Source organism: Elephas maximus, chromosome 2, assembly GCF_024166365.1.
Source record: "Elephas maximus indicus isolate mEleMax1 chromosome 2, mEleMax1 primary haplotype, whole genome shotgun sequence".
In the NCBI taxonomy this organism is placed as follows: Eukaryota; Metazoa; Chordata; class Mammalia; order Proboscidea; family Elephantidae; genus Elephas; species Elephas maximus.
The window spans coordinates 59,621,083-59,637,085 of NC_064820.1; the positions used below are offsets into that span (position 1 = coordinate 59,621,083).

A 16,003-nucleotide genomic window follows, 5' to 3' on the forward strand; every position below is an offset into this window, starting at 1 on the left:
GTGCACACTGCCAGTTGCCAAATGGTCAAGGCGAGGGTCTCCAAGTTGTCGGTCATCGGGTGGGTGATACAGAAACTCTCACTGATGAACTCAGGTGGTCAGGGCTGCATGGGGTAGTTGGAGCAGGTCCAAGCTTCTAGTTACAGGGAATGGTGTGAGGGGCGAGGCAAGTGGGATGCCACCAGTCCAGAGGCACTTTCTTGAAGGGAGTGCCCCGGTCCACTAGAGCATGAGGCAGGGGAGGGTGTGTCACCAGTCCTTGAGCCCCCAGTGCAGGTGGCTGGAGGGAGTAGGATGCACTGGTGGCTGTGTGGGTGTAGGAGCGAGTGTCTCCACTTTGTGGGTTCCCAGCACCAGTGGCTGGACAGAGCAGCATGTTCCACTAGCCACCATCCCCCAGTGGGGGTGACTGCACATAAATGAGCTGTCATCTCTGGTCCTCAAGTCCCCAGTGCAGTTGGCTGGGCAGAAGAGGAGGTGCTGCCGGTCTCTGGGCCCACAGTGCTGGTGGCCAGGTGGAGAGGAGGATGCTGTGGGTTCTCAGGCCCCGGCACAGGTGGCTGGGCTTAGGAGTGGGCGCCGCCAGTCTGCAGGCCCCTGGCGTGGTTGGGTGGGCAGGAAAGGGGGCACTACTGGACCATAAGCTCCTGGTGTGGGTGGGTGGGCAGAAGAGGGGCCACCACCCATCCACGGGTTCCTAGCACAGGTGGCTGAGTAGAGAAGCAGGTGCCATCAGATTGCAGGCCCCCACTGCTATTGGGGGAAATCCTGGTGGCACAGTGGTTAAGAACTACGGCTGCTAACCAAAAGGTCAGCAGTTTGAATCTACCAGGCGCTCCTTGGAAACCGTTCTACTCTGTCCTATAGGGTCTCTATGAGTTGGAATCAGTTCGACGGCAATGGGTAAAATGGGTGTTGCTGTTGGGTGGGCAGAAGAGGGGATCTGCCAGTCCATAGGCCCCCAGTGCATATGGCTAGGTGAAAAAGTGGGAGCCACCATTCCTTGGGCCCCTGGTGCTGGTGGTTGGGAGGAGAGGTTAGTGTGTAAGTCTGTAGGTCCTTGGCACGAGGGGCTGAGTGAAGAGGAGGGTGCCGCTGGTCTGTGCACCCTCAGCTTAGCGGTCAGGGCAATGGTGGGTGCCACCAGACCATGATTGCTTGTAGGGAGGGTGCATGAGGAGAGTGGGGGGAACAGCGCAGGTCTGTGGGCCTCAGCACAGAGGGCTGGAGTGGGTACATTGGGTGAGGGGAGTGCACTTAACTTTCACAGGGTGGGGAGCACTCCTTCCTGGCTCTGGATGTGGCTGCAGAGTCACTGCTGCTTGGCTGTGCCAGGTGATCAGATCTTCAACTAGGAACGCTGCTTGCTTTGTCTCAGTATGGTCATGCTGTGCAAGTCCAGCTGGTAGGGTGCCGGCGATCTGTAATTCAGTTTTTGTACAGTCTTTCCTTCCACTTGGCACTCAGTCAAATTCTTCAGCCTTGCCTTTGCTGCTCGGGGTTCCAAAGTTGTCATCTATATCCGATTCACTTGTTTTCTCAGTTCTTTGTTTTAAGAGGGATGTTATAAGGTGTCTGACTATACCACCATCTTGGGCTGCCCTCCAATAAAGAAATTTTTAATATTAGCCCCTTTTCACCTGAGAAATGTTTTTTAATGTGGACATTTTTTGTTACAATGAGTTTTATTTCTATTTTCTCCTCTCCTTTATCTGTCTTATGTTTTCCTACTTTTTACAAGTTATTAAGAGAGTAAATGAATTCATAGGCCCAGTGTTGTCTGATGGCTAAAATGCAGTTTTGAATAACTTGTAGGTCTGCCCTCTATAGCAAGCACTTATTGATCACCCACTGTATGCCAGATACTAGGCTAAGACCTGAGGACACAGAGATAACAAAGACACTGCCCCGTGCAACATTTTGATGTACCCAACTTACCTGAAATTTTGTGAACATAGGATTGTGTGGATATAGCCCTGAGCTCTCCAGAAGAAAAAATTGTTTGAAAACAGCATGCTGTTTCTCAGAAAATGGGCCACTTTTGTCAAGCTCTTATGGAAAGTCATGCGGAGGTGACTGGTCACCACTTCTAGTATCTGGAAGGAATGTGGTGGTGGTGGTGGTGGGGCTATACTGGAGGTGTGGGTATTTGGTGTCCATAGTCTAATGACCTTTCGGTTACATTATATGTAACCCCTGAATGACCATTTCGGGTGTCCCTTTTTCTTTTTCCAGAATAAGCTAAATCTGAAGAAGGTTCAGTTTGATAACTCTGTGAACACAGAAGAAAATGGGATTCTAAAACCATGTTATGCCCCTAGTGACCTTATTGACAAGTTGGTGGTGAGCTTTGAGAATTTTCTGGAAGAAGTTTCCACAGAAGAACCTCTGAAGCATCAGAAAGACATTGTTGGAGGGGAAAAGAATGAATATGTGACCTCCCTCTACATGCCTTCTTGTCCCCTGGTAAAGGGCTTCCAAGAGTCCCTGATTTCAGCCAAAATTCTACCCATAAAATCCCAAATCCTGTGTGTGGGAATGCCAAAAGAGACCTGCTTGGAAGCCAAAGAGCAACTTCTCTTTGATCAGAGTTTGGGGCCAGACCATTTCTGTGATGAAGGAGCATCAAATCCATACTTGAAAAATTCAGTGACAACAAGAGAATTTCTTATGTCTGAAAAACATCCAGACCAAACCAAGGGAGAACTTTAAATGCCTCCATGACATGAGTCCCGGTCCATTTCAGTGTAGATGACTCTTGATGAGAGATGATATCAAGATTTGACAAGAAGCCCTTCCTTGGTCCCCTCCCCATTCTGCATGTTAAAGAAAGTCTCTCATGCCCCTGAGCTGCCAGTTGAGCTTGGTTGGTACAGATGTGTAACTTTGTGCTGGAAGAAAAAGGGCTTTGTAGAGGAAACCAATTTATTTCAGATAACAAGCTCTCGTTGAGGCCTTCGGACAGATCAGTGTCAAAGGACAGGCCCAGGTTCTGTGCCCAATGGGCCCTTGACGTGGATATACCTGGCTTTCCCTAGGAAATGGGTCATGGTCACAGCCTTTGCTGGGGCTGTTCCTCAGAGTTCAAGGAAAGAAGGTTAACATTTCCTGTTGCCAAAAGACAGCTGTTTAATTGGCACTTGGCTGGTCTGGTGGGAGTGGACAATCTCTCCCTTCACTCTGGCCTTCTCTGGGTTCTGGGTTTCTCTTGTGGCAGCCCTGAAATCTCACTCTCAATGTAGAGGCTGGGGACGTGGAGGGGGCCTTCCGGATGGTGTGACTGAGGTGCCTCATTCATGAGTTGTTGTTAGTTGTCATCAAGTTGAATCCGACTCATGGTGACCCCACACGTGCAGAGTAGCACTGATCCGTAGGGTTTTCTAGGCAGTGACCTTTTGAAAGCAGATCACCAGGCCCGTCTTTCAAGGTGCCTCTGGGTAAGGTTGGAACCGCCGACCTTTGGGCTAGTAGTCGAGCGCTTAACCATTTGAGCCACCCAGGGATTTCTTCATTAATGAGAACCCTCATTAAATCTCAGTGTCTGCGGCAACCTCTCCCCCACCCCCCAGCAGGAGTCTTCACCCCTAGTTTACTGCACACTGACTGCTGATGAATCAAGGAATGAAGGTGGCCCGAGGCAGGGCATTGGGTAACAGGACTCTAGGTCCCAGGTCCACCCTACTCTCCAGGCCATTCCACCAGCCCTGGTAACAGTTGCCGGGAGCCTTCCTTGCCCCTCTATCTTACATCCAAGCCTGGGAGCAGAAAAGCACCAAACACTGCAGAACCTTTTTATACAGGGATCCTGGCCCCTCGCCTTGGCTCAGAGCCCTGGAATGCTTACTGAATACACCCTTACCAGGCCTCTTCCCAGAAGTAGCTCAGCAGGGCCTGAGAACATGCTGTGCTAGCAACTTCGCTGTTACAACATGAGGACCCCTCCTCCTCCACCCAGCTTGGCACAGAGCATGTAGCCCAAGTGCCGATGGCAGCATTTGCTGCAGAGACATGGGGAACTGTGTGGCTGGCACCAGGGTTGCACCCTGACCATGACAATGCCAGGTGACTTCCTGGTGTGTAGCTGTATCCCTGTATCCCTGTATGGCCCTGGAGGAGGTCATTGGGAGCCTGGTGAGATCAGGGGGACGGGAGGCAATGAGTGAGCAGCCCAGGGAAGCAGTATGCCCAACATTTTGCCAGCCAGGAAGGCCAATGGTGTTATTCCCAGGAAAGCTTTGAAAAGTCAATACTTGTGGAGCAGGCATGAACTTCACAAGCCACCAACTCGGACATCACTTTATTTTCCTATATTTAAACTTAATCTCTAGCCCAAGCCCCTGATATTTTGAGGTAACCTCAGTCCACTTTGGTGATTCCTCTGTTGCTTTGGATGACTCTGTCAGAACTTTGGCCCTCCCTACCCTCCTTGGGGAGGAGCCCTGGTGGCACAATGGATAAGCACTTGGCTGCTAACTAAAAGGTCAGTGGTTCAAACCCATCAGCTGCTCCATGGGAGAAAGATGACAGTCTGCTTCAGTAAAAATCACAGCCTTGGAAACCCTGTGGGGCAGTGCTACTCTGTCCTGTAGGGTTGCTTTGAGCTGGAGTTGACTCAGTGGCAACAAGTGTGGTTTTATTATCTTTATGGAAGCAGGTTGCCAGGCCTTTCTTCTGCCGCACTGCCAGGTGGGTTCAAGCCTTTAGGGTAGTAGTCAATTGCAAACTACTCGCATCACTCAGGGACTACAAAATACCACAAAATACATGGCTTTAAAGACCTTTTTTTTTTTTTCCTCACAGTTTGTGGAGCTACAAATTAGGGTATGACTGTATTGATTCTTCCTGGGAGTCTGAGAGAGGAACTGCTCCATACTTCTCTCCTGGTTTCTGGTGGCTGCCAGCAATTCTTGGTGTTCCTTTGCTGCTTATGGATACATCTGCCTCCGGGGTCACATGGGGTCTGTTTTTCCCATGTCACTGTTTCTGTGTCTGTCCTTTTTTTTTTATAAGACACTATTCAGAAGGGATTAGGACCCACCCTACTTGGTGTGTCATTGACTTAACTGATAACATCTGCAAAGAAAATCTGTATTTCCCCATAAAGGCTAACATTCATAGTTACAGGGGTTCACTTTAATTCATCTAAATGAAAAAAAAAAAACACAAAAAACCAAACCCATTGCTGTTGAGTCTGACTCATAGTTGGAAAGAGTAGAACTGCTCCATAGAGTTTCCAAGGCTGTGATCTTTACTGAAGCAGACTGCCACATCGTTCTCCCGGGAGCAGCTGGGGAGTTCGAACCACCGACCTTTAGGTTAGCAGCTGAGCACTTAACCACTGTGCCACCAGGACCCCAGTCCTCGTTAAATCTCAGTGTCTGCAGCACCTCCTGTGCCCCTCCGGCCCACTCTGGACTCTTTGCCCCTAGTTGACCGCGCACTGACTGCTGATGAGGAAGGGATGAAGGAGGCCCAGCCGGACATTGGGTAACAGGACTCTAAGTCAGTCCTTGCTGACCCTCTGTCTTACACCCAAGCCTGGGAGTCGAAACGGACCAAACCAAAGGGAACACCAGATACCCATGCTGCCAGCAGGATTTATCTGTTCCCATACTTCCTCCGTCCCCCACTGTTGTGACTGGGGCACAGACTCTTAGTTCCAGACGGGGCCTTGTCTACCCCTACCTTTGGATTTGTGAACTTTATTAAAGGGAGGTTCTAGCCAAAGGTACAGGTATGCCCACATCTGTTCTCTCATTCCCTTCCAAAACTTGACCCTCCTGCTTACCTCCAGCTGGGAGATTGTCTTAGCCATCTAGTGCTGCTGTAACAGAGGTACCACAAGTGAATGGCTTTAAAGAACAGAAATTTATTCTAGTCTAGAAGGCTAGAAGTCAGAATTCAAGGTGCCAGCTCCAGGTGAAGACTTTCTGTCTCTGTCAGCTCTGGGAGACGGCCCTTATTATCAATCTTCCCTCTGGTCTAGGAGCTTCTCAGCGCAGGAACCCCAAAGGACGCGTGCTTCTGGCTCTACTTTCGTAGTGGTGTGAGGTCCCCATGTCTCTCTGCTGCTTCTCTCTTTTATATCTCAAAAGAGTTTGAATTAATACACAACCTAATCTTGTAGATTGAGTCCTGCCTCATTGACATAACTGCCACTTGTCCCACCTCATTAACATCATAAAAAAAAAAAACTAAATCGTAGAGGTAGGATTTACCACATTTAGGAAAATCACATCTGATGACAAAACAGTGAACAGTTACACACAATACTGGGTATCATGGTCTACCCAGGTTGACACATATATTTGGGGGGCACAGTTCAATCCCTGACAGGGTTCTTCTCAAGTTCCGTGCGAGGCGTGTGGGGAAGGGAACACCTGGAATACTCCTCCCAATATTACCTGTCTCACACCTGTAGGAGACTAACTCAAAATCCAAGAATTTGATGGCTGGGGAAGAGAGGGGTCCCAAATAACTCCTGTGAGTGGGTTCCTTAGGTGAAGCTGTTTCTCCTGGTTCTCACCTGCCCCACCTTCTCACTTGTTAATTCCTGAAGTGTATTCATTGAGATGTTGCAAAGGCCACACTCCTTGCCAGGCTTGGTCTCGTCTCTGCTTCCCTTTCTCACTTCCCTTCTTGCCTCCTTTCCACCTCTTTTTTCCCATCACTCCCAGCAGCTTCTTGCCTTTTTTGTTTTTTCTTGTTTCTTTTCATTCCTTGCTCTCCTTCCCACCAGCCTCTCTCTGTCACTTTCCATATTTACTATTGCTATTTTGAGAGGTAAGAAAATCAGCATGCTGTGTTTTGTTCCAGATGGGACCCGTGGTATTTTCCTGGGAATCAGCGTTTCCTGCCCACAACAGGGACAGTTTTCCTGGAATCCCAGGACCTCATTCTGTGGGTCACACGCTTCGTTCCCAGAGCATATGCACAAGACACAGGCCTGAGGGCTCCAAAGCCACCGGTGACCTTCTGCTCCTGGAACTGTGTCCCTGACGGCCCCACTCCTGGTGCCCTGGGCTGCTTCTGAAGAAGGTCCCCTGTGCTTTTTTTATCTGTGTTTACTGTCAAAGAGATGGTTTGAGGTCACAGGAAACAGGAAAATGTGTTTTAGCGAGGTCATAAAAATGGATAAAGTTCCTGTTAAAGATGTTTTCTGGGACTCTGGGAACAATGCAAACAGCTAGGTTAGGGATGTATTAATGGCCTTTCCTTGACAATTGAAAACCGGTTGCTATCAAGTCAACTTCAAATCATGGCGACGCCCCGTGTGTCAGAATAGAACTGTGCTCCACAAGGTTTCAGTTGCTGAGTTCTTGGACTTTTTTTTTTTTTAGATCACCAGGACTTTCTTGCGAGGTACCTCTGGGTAGACTTGAACTGCCAATCTTTTGGTTAGCAGCTGAGTGTGTTAACCATTTGCACCACCCAGAGACTCCTCTTTTACACTAATACTAGAAAATTTAAATGGAATGACAGAAAAATCAATCTGTGGCTTAAAAAAAAAAAAAAGACTGTAGCTTCATATTACTCCAGTAGGGTCACTTTGAGTTGGAATTGACTCGATGGCAATGGATTTTTTTTTTAAATAGCTGGTTTCTTAGGAGGCAGCAGTGTGAAAACACTCCGTCAGTTTCAGAAGTGGTAAGAGATGGGGAGGTGACAAAGGAGAGACAGTCCAGCAGGGACCCCCTGCTGCCCCTCCCTGTGCATGGGGAGAGCCAGTGCGGGTCTGTCGGGCCACCCTGGGTTTGATTAGTCCCCCTTTCCACCATGCCCGTAGCTGTTGCTGCTGCTGCTGCTGCTGGCGCGTTCCAGCTGGGGATCGGCACAGTGCAACCAACAGGCCAAACCTGGCCCACAGCCTGCCTTTGTACGTCCAGTGAGCTAAGAATGATTTTTACGTTTTTAAGTGGTTGAAAACAAAATCAAAAGAAGAATATTTTGTGACGTGAAAATTAAATGAAATTCAAACTTCAGTGTCCATAAATAAAGTTTTATGGGAACACAGCCATGCTCATCATTTAGGTATCACCTATGGCTGTTTTCCCCACAAAGGCAAAGTTGAGTAGTTGTAATGGAGACAGTATCCTGCAAAGCCTAAAATGTTTACTTTCTGGTTCTTTACAGAAACAGTTTGCTGGCCCCTGAACTAGTCCACAGAAATGATGCTCTGACTGCACCACATTGGCTCACAGATTCTTTTAAATTTGAATTAACTGCTGATGATTTTTTTCTTTTTTAAAACAGGATATGCCACTCCGGATATCCAGCTGAGTAGTCGCTGTCCCCTTTAGAAGGGGCACACGCTCTCTGGCTCCCTCAGGCCTCACAACTTTCCTGTCCACTACCCACAGGTGGAAGACTGGTGGCTCTTCATTACCCACACCATCGGTTCTCAGTTGGGGTGATTTTTGCCCCCACCCCCAGATATTTGGCAATGTCTGGGCACATTTTTGATCGTCAGGACTGGGGGTGGGAGTGCTATTGGCATCTAATGGGTAGAGGCCAGGGATGCTGCTAAATATCCTACAGTAAACAGCAGCCCCCTCTGCAACAAAGGATTATTTGGTCCAAAATGTCAACAGTACCAAGATTCAGAAACCTTGTCCTGAACTAACCTGCTGTGGACCCATAGTATTCACCATGGGTGCGTCTCAGTGTCTATAGATAGTTCTAAGTGTCCCTTAGAACACTTTTTAATTAAAAAATTAAAAATTTTTTTAATTTAAAATTTGTATTGCGCAACTTTATAATATCAACAACAAAGAAATTCCTAGAGTTCTAGACATTATTATTTAGAGCATTCGTAATTCATTCCTGATATTCATCTGTATGAACCTATACACATTTTCTTCTAGTTGCAGGTCATATATTCATTCTATCATGTTCTCCCTTTGCTTTCACCCTTATTTCATGTATACAGCCGTGCATGAACATCGTTTGCGGTGGTAACACTTGGGCTGGCCTCCCAGAGCCCCGCAGTGTGCCTTGCGTGCTCTGGTTTGCTAAGGCATCCTTTAGTTGAGAGGTTGGTTTTAAGTGCTCTCCTGGTATAGAGAGCAACTGCAAAAAACGGCTTTGTACACAGTTTTCCTTTCCCACCTTTGGGCTATCTCCTTGGAGCTATTTCCAAAAGTGGAGTCACTGGGTCAGAGTTTTATGGTTATTGTCACATACCGCACAGCTGCACCCCAGAAAGGCTCAGCTGATTTCCAGTATCGTCAGAGATATCTGAGTCCTTTGTCCATATCCACTGACAATCAGCTGTATATTGCCATAAACATGATTCGGTCAATTTATGGGGTATATTTAATGACACCTCATTGTTGTTTGTGTTGCTGTAATCATTGTGAAGCTAAACTTTTCCCATCTATATTTCCTTGTCTGCGTGTCCTCGTATTTTGATCTCATTCAAAGATAATGAGATGGCTTTTTCAGTTCGCATAGGCAGAGATGCTGGTTTCTTTTGACAAACATCCCAGACATTAGGAACACAGATGAGTTCAGGAATCTTCAACACAGACCCGGGGAGTCCTGCCCAATGAAAACTATGCTTCTATCTCTCACGTCTTTCTGGAGTCTATTATGGGTGCCGCCCGGACTTTCCTTGTGTTTTAGTGAAGTAACAGTGCTTGCTGTGCTCTGCCTTTGAGTACCCTCTCAGTAGCACATCAGTGTCACTGCTGAGTTTAAAATTTGCGTCACGTTTAGCATATTCTCAATAGTAAGTTTTTAGTCCTTTTACTTATAATAGTCATTTCACTCACTGCTGCTTTCTTTATATTTCAGTCTTGTTACCCTTCATTGTTCAGATGTTTTTACATTTTTAGATAATCAAACCTCCTCCTTGTGCATTAGTTTAGGAGATTCCTGTAGGATCAACACCATCCCTGCTCCCCACGCCTGCCTGCCCTTAAAATGCCTGCTTCTTTCTTTCTTTCTTTCCTGGATGTGACTGGTGGTGTTTCTACATCTCCCTATACTCCCTGCCGCCTGTCCCTTTGAACTTAGAACACTGCATGCCGGTCCTTGAGCTCTCTGATGAAGGTAGCAAAGATAGTTGTGGCCTGAGTTAAATATGGAGGAGATAAACCTGTTGACAGGGCAGAATCTTCTGCCTTCAAGCTCCTGGTCTGCTTGTTAGAAATTAAAGGCACTTAGTAGGACTTTAAGGAGTCCTGGTGGCACAGTGATTAAAGGTCTCAGCTGCTAACCGAAAAGCCAGCAGTTTGAACCCACCAGCCGCTCCACAGAAGAAGGATGTAGCAGTCTGCTTCTGTAAAGATTTACAGCCTTGGAAACCCTGTGGGGGCATTTCTACTCTGTCCTATAGGGTTGCTATGAGCCGAAATTGACTTGATGGCAACAGGTTTGGGTTTTTTTTTAAGTAGGACTTTAGAACAATCAATGGACTTTGTATCTGTTTAATTATTTAAGATACTAGGTTTTCCAGGGCATTAAAAAAAATTTTTACTCTGATATATTTTGATAATTGTTTTATGTAAATGGTAATTACTGATAGTCCCTGAGTGGTATAAATAGTTAATGCACTTGGCTGCTAACTGAAAGGTTGGAGGTTAGAGTCCACCAAGAGGTACCTCGGAAGAAAGCCCTGATGATCTCCTTCCAAAAACTCAGCCATTGTAAATCCTGTGGTGCAGGATTCTACTCCGACACACATGTGGTCACCATGTGTCAGAATCCACTTGACTGCAACTGGTAACAAGTTACTGATAAGGCCTGTTGGGCACCTAACAACATCATTTTAATTAAAGTGCGCTGCCTTGTTGTTATTTTGGGGAATCCTGAAGGACAGAGTGTGACAAAAGGTTATTACAGTCCCCGCTCACTCTGCGGCTTCCACTAAACTCTGGGTTCAGTGGGGAGAGAGATTGTTTAGAAGCATAAACAGCTCTTGTCTGTGTTTGGACACCCTTCACCTCAGCACTGAGCTCCTCGTGGGCTGACCTGTCCGAATGCTTGCCGAGCGCTCCTGAGAAGGGGATGGGAGAGAACGAGGGGATAACTCCATGAGAGGGCAAAACCTGCAGCCAGCAAAAGCACAGATTATTGTTCAGGGAGCTCTAGATGCACATACTGCTGATTTCATTTTTAGGAATAGAATTCTCTGTCCTGCCCAAGCTCAATGCACCTGTGGGGGTTAAATACCAGGAAGGTGTCCCGAGGCCTGAAATTTGAAATAGAAACCAAAACGTGCAAACCAGAATGGATGGGCAGATTAGTCTGAATGATTACTACTCACCAGGAAGACCGAGCCTGTATATCCCAGGCATCCATCTCCATAGGCCGGGCATGCTGTTTTCTCCATATATTGTTCATATATCCATACGATATGTAATGCATGCACATGAAAGTTCTGTAGTCTTAAGTAGAGTATGAACATACGGTTATTGCAATGGGATCAGTCTTTAAAATGCTTCATAATAAATGCAATTGTATTTTGACCTTTCAGATAATAAAGCTATAATGTCATGCAATACTTCTGTTCTAGAGTTTTACCTCACCCATGTGTCTGTCAGTTCATCGTACTGTGGGGGCTGGTGTGTTGCTGTGATGCTGGAAGCTATGTCACCGGTATTCAGATACCAGCAGGGTCACCCTTGGTGGACAGGTTTCAGCTGAGCTTCCAGACTAAGACAGACTAGGAAGAAGGATCCAGCAGTCTATTTCTGAAAAGAATTAGCCAGGGAAAACCTAACGAATAACAGGAGAACATTGTCTGATATAGTGCTGGAAGATGAGCCCCCCAGATTTGAAGGCACTTGAAAGACAACTGGGGAAGAGCTGCCTCCTCAAAGTAGAGTCGAGCTTAATGATGTGGATGAAGTAAAGCTTTTGGGACCTTCATTTGCTAATGTGGCATGACTCAAAATGAGAAGAAACAGTTGCAAACATCCACTAATAATTGGAGCGTGGAATGTACGAAGTATGAATCTAGAAAAATTGGAAATCGTCAAAAATGAAATGGAATGCATAAACATCAATTTCCTAGCCATTAGGGAGCTGAAATGGACTGGTATTGGCCATTTTGAATCAGACAAGCATATGGTCTACTATGGCAGGAATGACAGCTTGAAGAGGAATGGCATTGCAGTTATCGTCAAAAAGAATGTTTCAAGATCTATCCTGAAGTACAGTGCTGTCAGTGATAGGATAATATCCATATGCCTACAAAGAATACCAGTTAATACTACTATTATTCAAATTTATGCATCAACCACTAAGGCCAAAGATGAAGAAATTGATTTTTACCAGCTTCTGCAGTCTAAATTGATCAAACATGCAATCAAGATGCATTGATAATTACTGGTGATTGGAATGTGAAAGCTGGAAATAAAGAAGAAGGATTGGTAGTTGGAAAAGATGGCCTTGGTGATACAAACGATGCTGGAGAGCCCATGATAGAATTTTGCAAGCCCAACAATTTCTTCATTTGTAAATATAAACAGCAACTATATACATGGACCTCCCCAGATGGAATACTCAGGAATCAAATCAACTACATCTGTGCAAAGATGATGGAAAAGCTCAATATTAGTCAGAACAAGGCCAGGGGCCAAATGGAACAGACCATCCATTGCTCATATGCAAGTTCAAGTTGAAACTGAAGAAAATTAGAACAAGTCCATGAGAGCCAAAGTCTGACCTTCAGTATATCCCACCTGAATTCAGAGACCATCTCAAGAATAGATTTGATGCGTTAAACACTAATGACCGAAGACCAGACGAGTTGTGGAATGACGTCAAGGACATCATACATGAAGAAAGCAAGAGGTCTTTGAAAAGACAGGGAAGAAAGAAAAGACCAAAATGGATGTCAGAAGAGGCTCTGAAACTTGCTCTTGAAGGTCAAGCAGCTAAAGCGAAAGGAAGATTTCAAAGAGCAGCTTGAGAAGACAAAGTATTATAATGACATGTGTGAAGACCTGGAGACAGACAACCAAAAGGGAAGAACACACTCTATATTTCTCAAGCTGAAAGAACTGAAGAAAAAATTCAGGCCTCGAGTTGCAATAGTGAAGGTCTATGGGGAAAATATTAAATGATGCAGGAAGCATCAAAAGAAGATTGAACGAATATACAGAGTCATTATACCAAAAAGAATTGGTCTATGGTCAGCCATTTTAAGAGGTAGCATATGATCAGGAATCAATGGTACTGAAGGAAGAAGTCCAAGCTGCACTAAAGGCATTGGTGAAAAACAAGGCTCCAGGAATTGATGGAATATCAATTGAGATGTTTCATCGAACTGATGCAGCCCTGGAAGTGCTTACTAATCTATGCCAATAGATTTGGAAGACAGCCAGCTGGCCAACTGACTTGAAGAGATCTATATTTATGCCTCTTCCCAAGAAAGGTGATCCAACTGAATGTGGAAATTATGGAACAATATCTTTAATATCACATGCAAGCAAAATTTTGCTGAAGATCATTTAAAAGCAGCTGCAGCAGTATATCTACAGGGAACTGCCAGAAATTCAGGCTGGATTCAGAGGAGGACATGGAACCAGGGATATTGCTGATGTCAGGTGGATCCTGGCTGATAGCAGAGAATACCAGAAGGATGTTTACCTGTGTTTTATTGATTATGCAAAGGTGTGGATCATAACAAATTATGGATAACATTGCAAAGAATGGGAATTCCAGAACACTTAAAATTGTGCTCATGAGGAATCTGTACATAGATCAAGAGGCAGTTGTCTGGATAGAACAAGTGGATACTTCGTGGTTTAAAGTCAGGAAAGGTGTGTGTCAGGGTTGTATCCTTTCACCATACTTATTCAATCTGTATGCTGAGCAAACAATCCAAGAAGCTTGATTATATGAAGAAGAATGGAGTATCAGGATTGGAGGAAGACTCATTAACAACCTGCGTTATGCTGATGTCACAACCTTGCTTGCTGAAGAGGACTTGAAGCACTCACTGATGAAGATCAAAGACCACAGCCTTCAGCATGGATTGCACCTCAACATAAAACAAAAATCCTCACAAGTGGGCCAATAAGCAACATCCTAATAAAGGGAGAAAAGATTGAAATTGTCAAGGATTTATATTACCTGGATCCACAATCAATAACCATGGAAGCAGCAGTCAGGAAATCAAAGATGCATTGCATTGGGCAAATCTGCTGCAAAGGACTTCTTTTAAGTTTTGAAAAGCAAAGATGTTGCCTTGAAGGCTAAGGTACGCTTGACCCAAGCCATGGTAATTTCAGTCACATCATATACATGTGAAAGACAATGAATAAAGAAGACAGAATAATTGACACCTTTCAATTGTGGTGTCGGTGAAGAATATTGAATATACCATGGACTGCTAAAAGAACGAACAAATCTGTCTTGGAAGAAGCACAACCAGAATGCTCCTTAGAAGCAAGGATGGCAAGACTACATATTACGTACTTTGGACAAGTTGTCAGAGGGATCAGTCTCTGGAGAAGGAAATAATGCTTGGTAGAGTACAGGGTCAGTGGAAAAGAGGAGAACCCTCAACGAGATGGACTGACACAGTGACTGCAACAGTGGGCTCAAGCATAACAAAATTGTGAGCACGGCACAGGACAGGGCAATGTTTCATTCTGTGGTACATAGGGTGGCTATGAGTTGGAACCAACTCGTCTGCACCTAACAACAACCTGACAGAGTTTTACCTACTCAGATGTCTAAAATGAGACTCCATGTTGAATTGGTGTGTGCTTTGCTGTGTATATTTCCTAACAACAACAAATAAATTATTATTAAAAAAAAAAGAGAGAGAGAGAACAAAGTGGCAGGCCTCACTCTACCTGATTTTAGAACCTATTATACTGCCACAGTAGTCAAAACAGCCTGGTACTGGTACAACAACAGATACATAGACCAATGGAACAGAATTGAGAATCAAGACATAAACCCATCCACAAATGAGCAGCTGATATTTGACAAAAACCCCAAATCAGTTCAATGGGGAAAAGACAGTCTTTTTAACACATGGTGCTGGCATAACTGGATATCCATCTGCAAAAAAATGAAACAAGACCCATACCTCACACCATGCACAAAAACTAACTCAAAATGGATCAAAGACCTAAATATAAAGTCTAAAATGATAAAGATCATGGAAGAAAAAACAGGGACAATGTTAGGAGCCCTAATACATGGCATAAACAGTATACAAAACATTACTAACAATGCAGAAGAGAAACTAGATAACTGGGAGCTCCTAAAAATCATACACCTATGCTCATCCAAAGACTTCACCAAAAGAGTAAAAAGATTACCTACAGACTGGGAAAAAGTTTTCAGCTATGACATTTCCAATCAGCGCCTGATCTCTAAAATCTACATGATACTGCAAAAACTCAACTACAAAAAGACAACCCCATTAAAAATTGGGCAAAGGATATGAACAGACACTTCACTAAAGAACACATTCAGGTAGCGAACAGATACATGAGGAAATGCTCACAATCATTAGCCATTAGAGAAATGCAAATCAAAAAAACTACAATAAGATTCTATCTCACTCCAACAAGGGTGGCATTAATCCAAAAAACACAAAATAATAAATGTTGGAGAGGCTGTGGAGAGACTAGAACACTTATACACTGCTGGGGGGAATGTAAAATGGTACAAACACTTTGGAAATCGATTTGGTGCTTCCTTGAAAAGCTAGAAATGGAACTACCATTTGATCCAGCAACCCCACTCCTTGAAATATATCCTAGAGAAGTAACAGCCTTTACACAAACATATGTACACCCATGTTCATTGCAGCTCTGTTTACAATAGCAAAAAGATGGAAGGAACCAAGGTGCCCATCAACGGGTGAATGGATAAATAAATTATGGTATAGTCACACAATGGAATACTATGCATCACAGTGATGAATCCATGAAACATTTTATAACATGAAGGAATCTGGGAGGTGTTATGCTGAGTGAAATTAGTCAGTTGCAAAAGGACAAATATTGTATGAGATCACTATTATAAGAAC

General features: G+C 44.9%; 1 protein-coding gene across 1 annotated transcript in view; it reads left to right on the top strand.

The window, feature by feature from the left end:
• Positions 1–2,780, top strand: part of IL31RA (interleukin 31 receptor A) — an 80,960-nt gene extending 78,180 nt beyond the window's left edge. The window contains exon 14 of the mRNA XM_049863907.1: positions 2,236–2,780. Within this exon, the coding sequence (XP_049719864.1) occupies positions 2,236–2,712 (477 nt within the window). The 3' untranslated portion in view covers positions 2,713–2,780. The remainder of the gene's footprint in view (positions 1–2,235) is intronic.
• Positions 2,781–16,003: the final 13,223 nt, after the last annotated feature.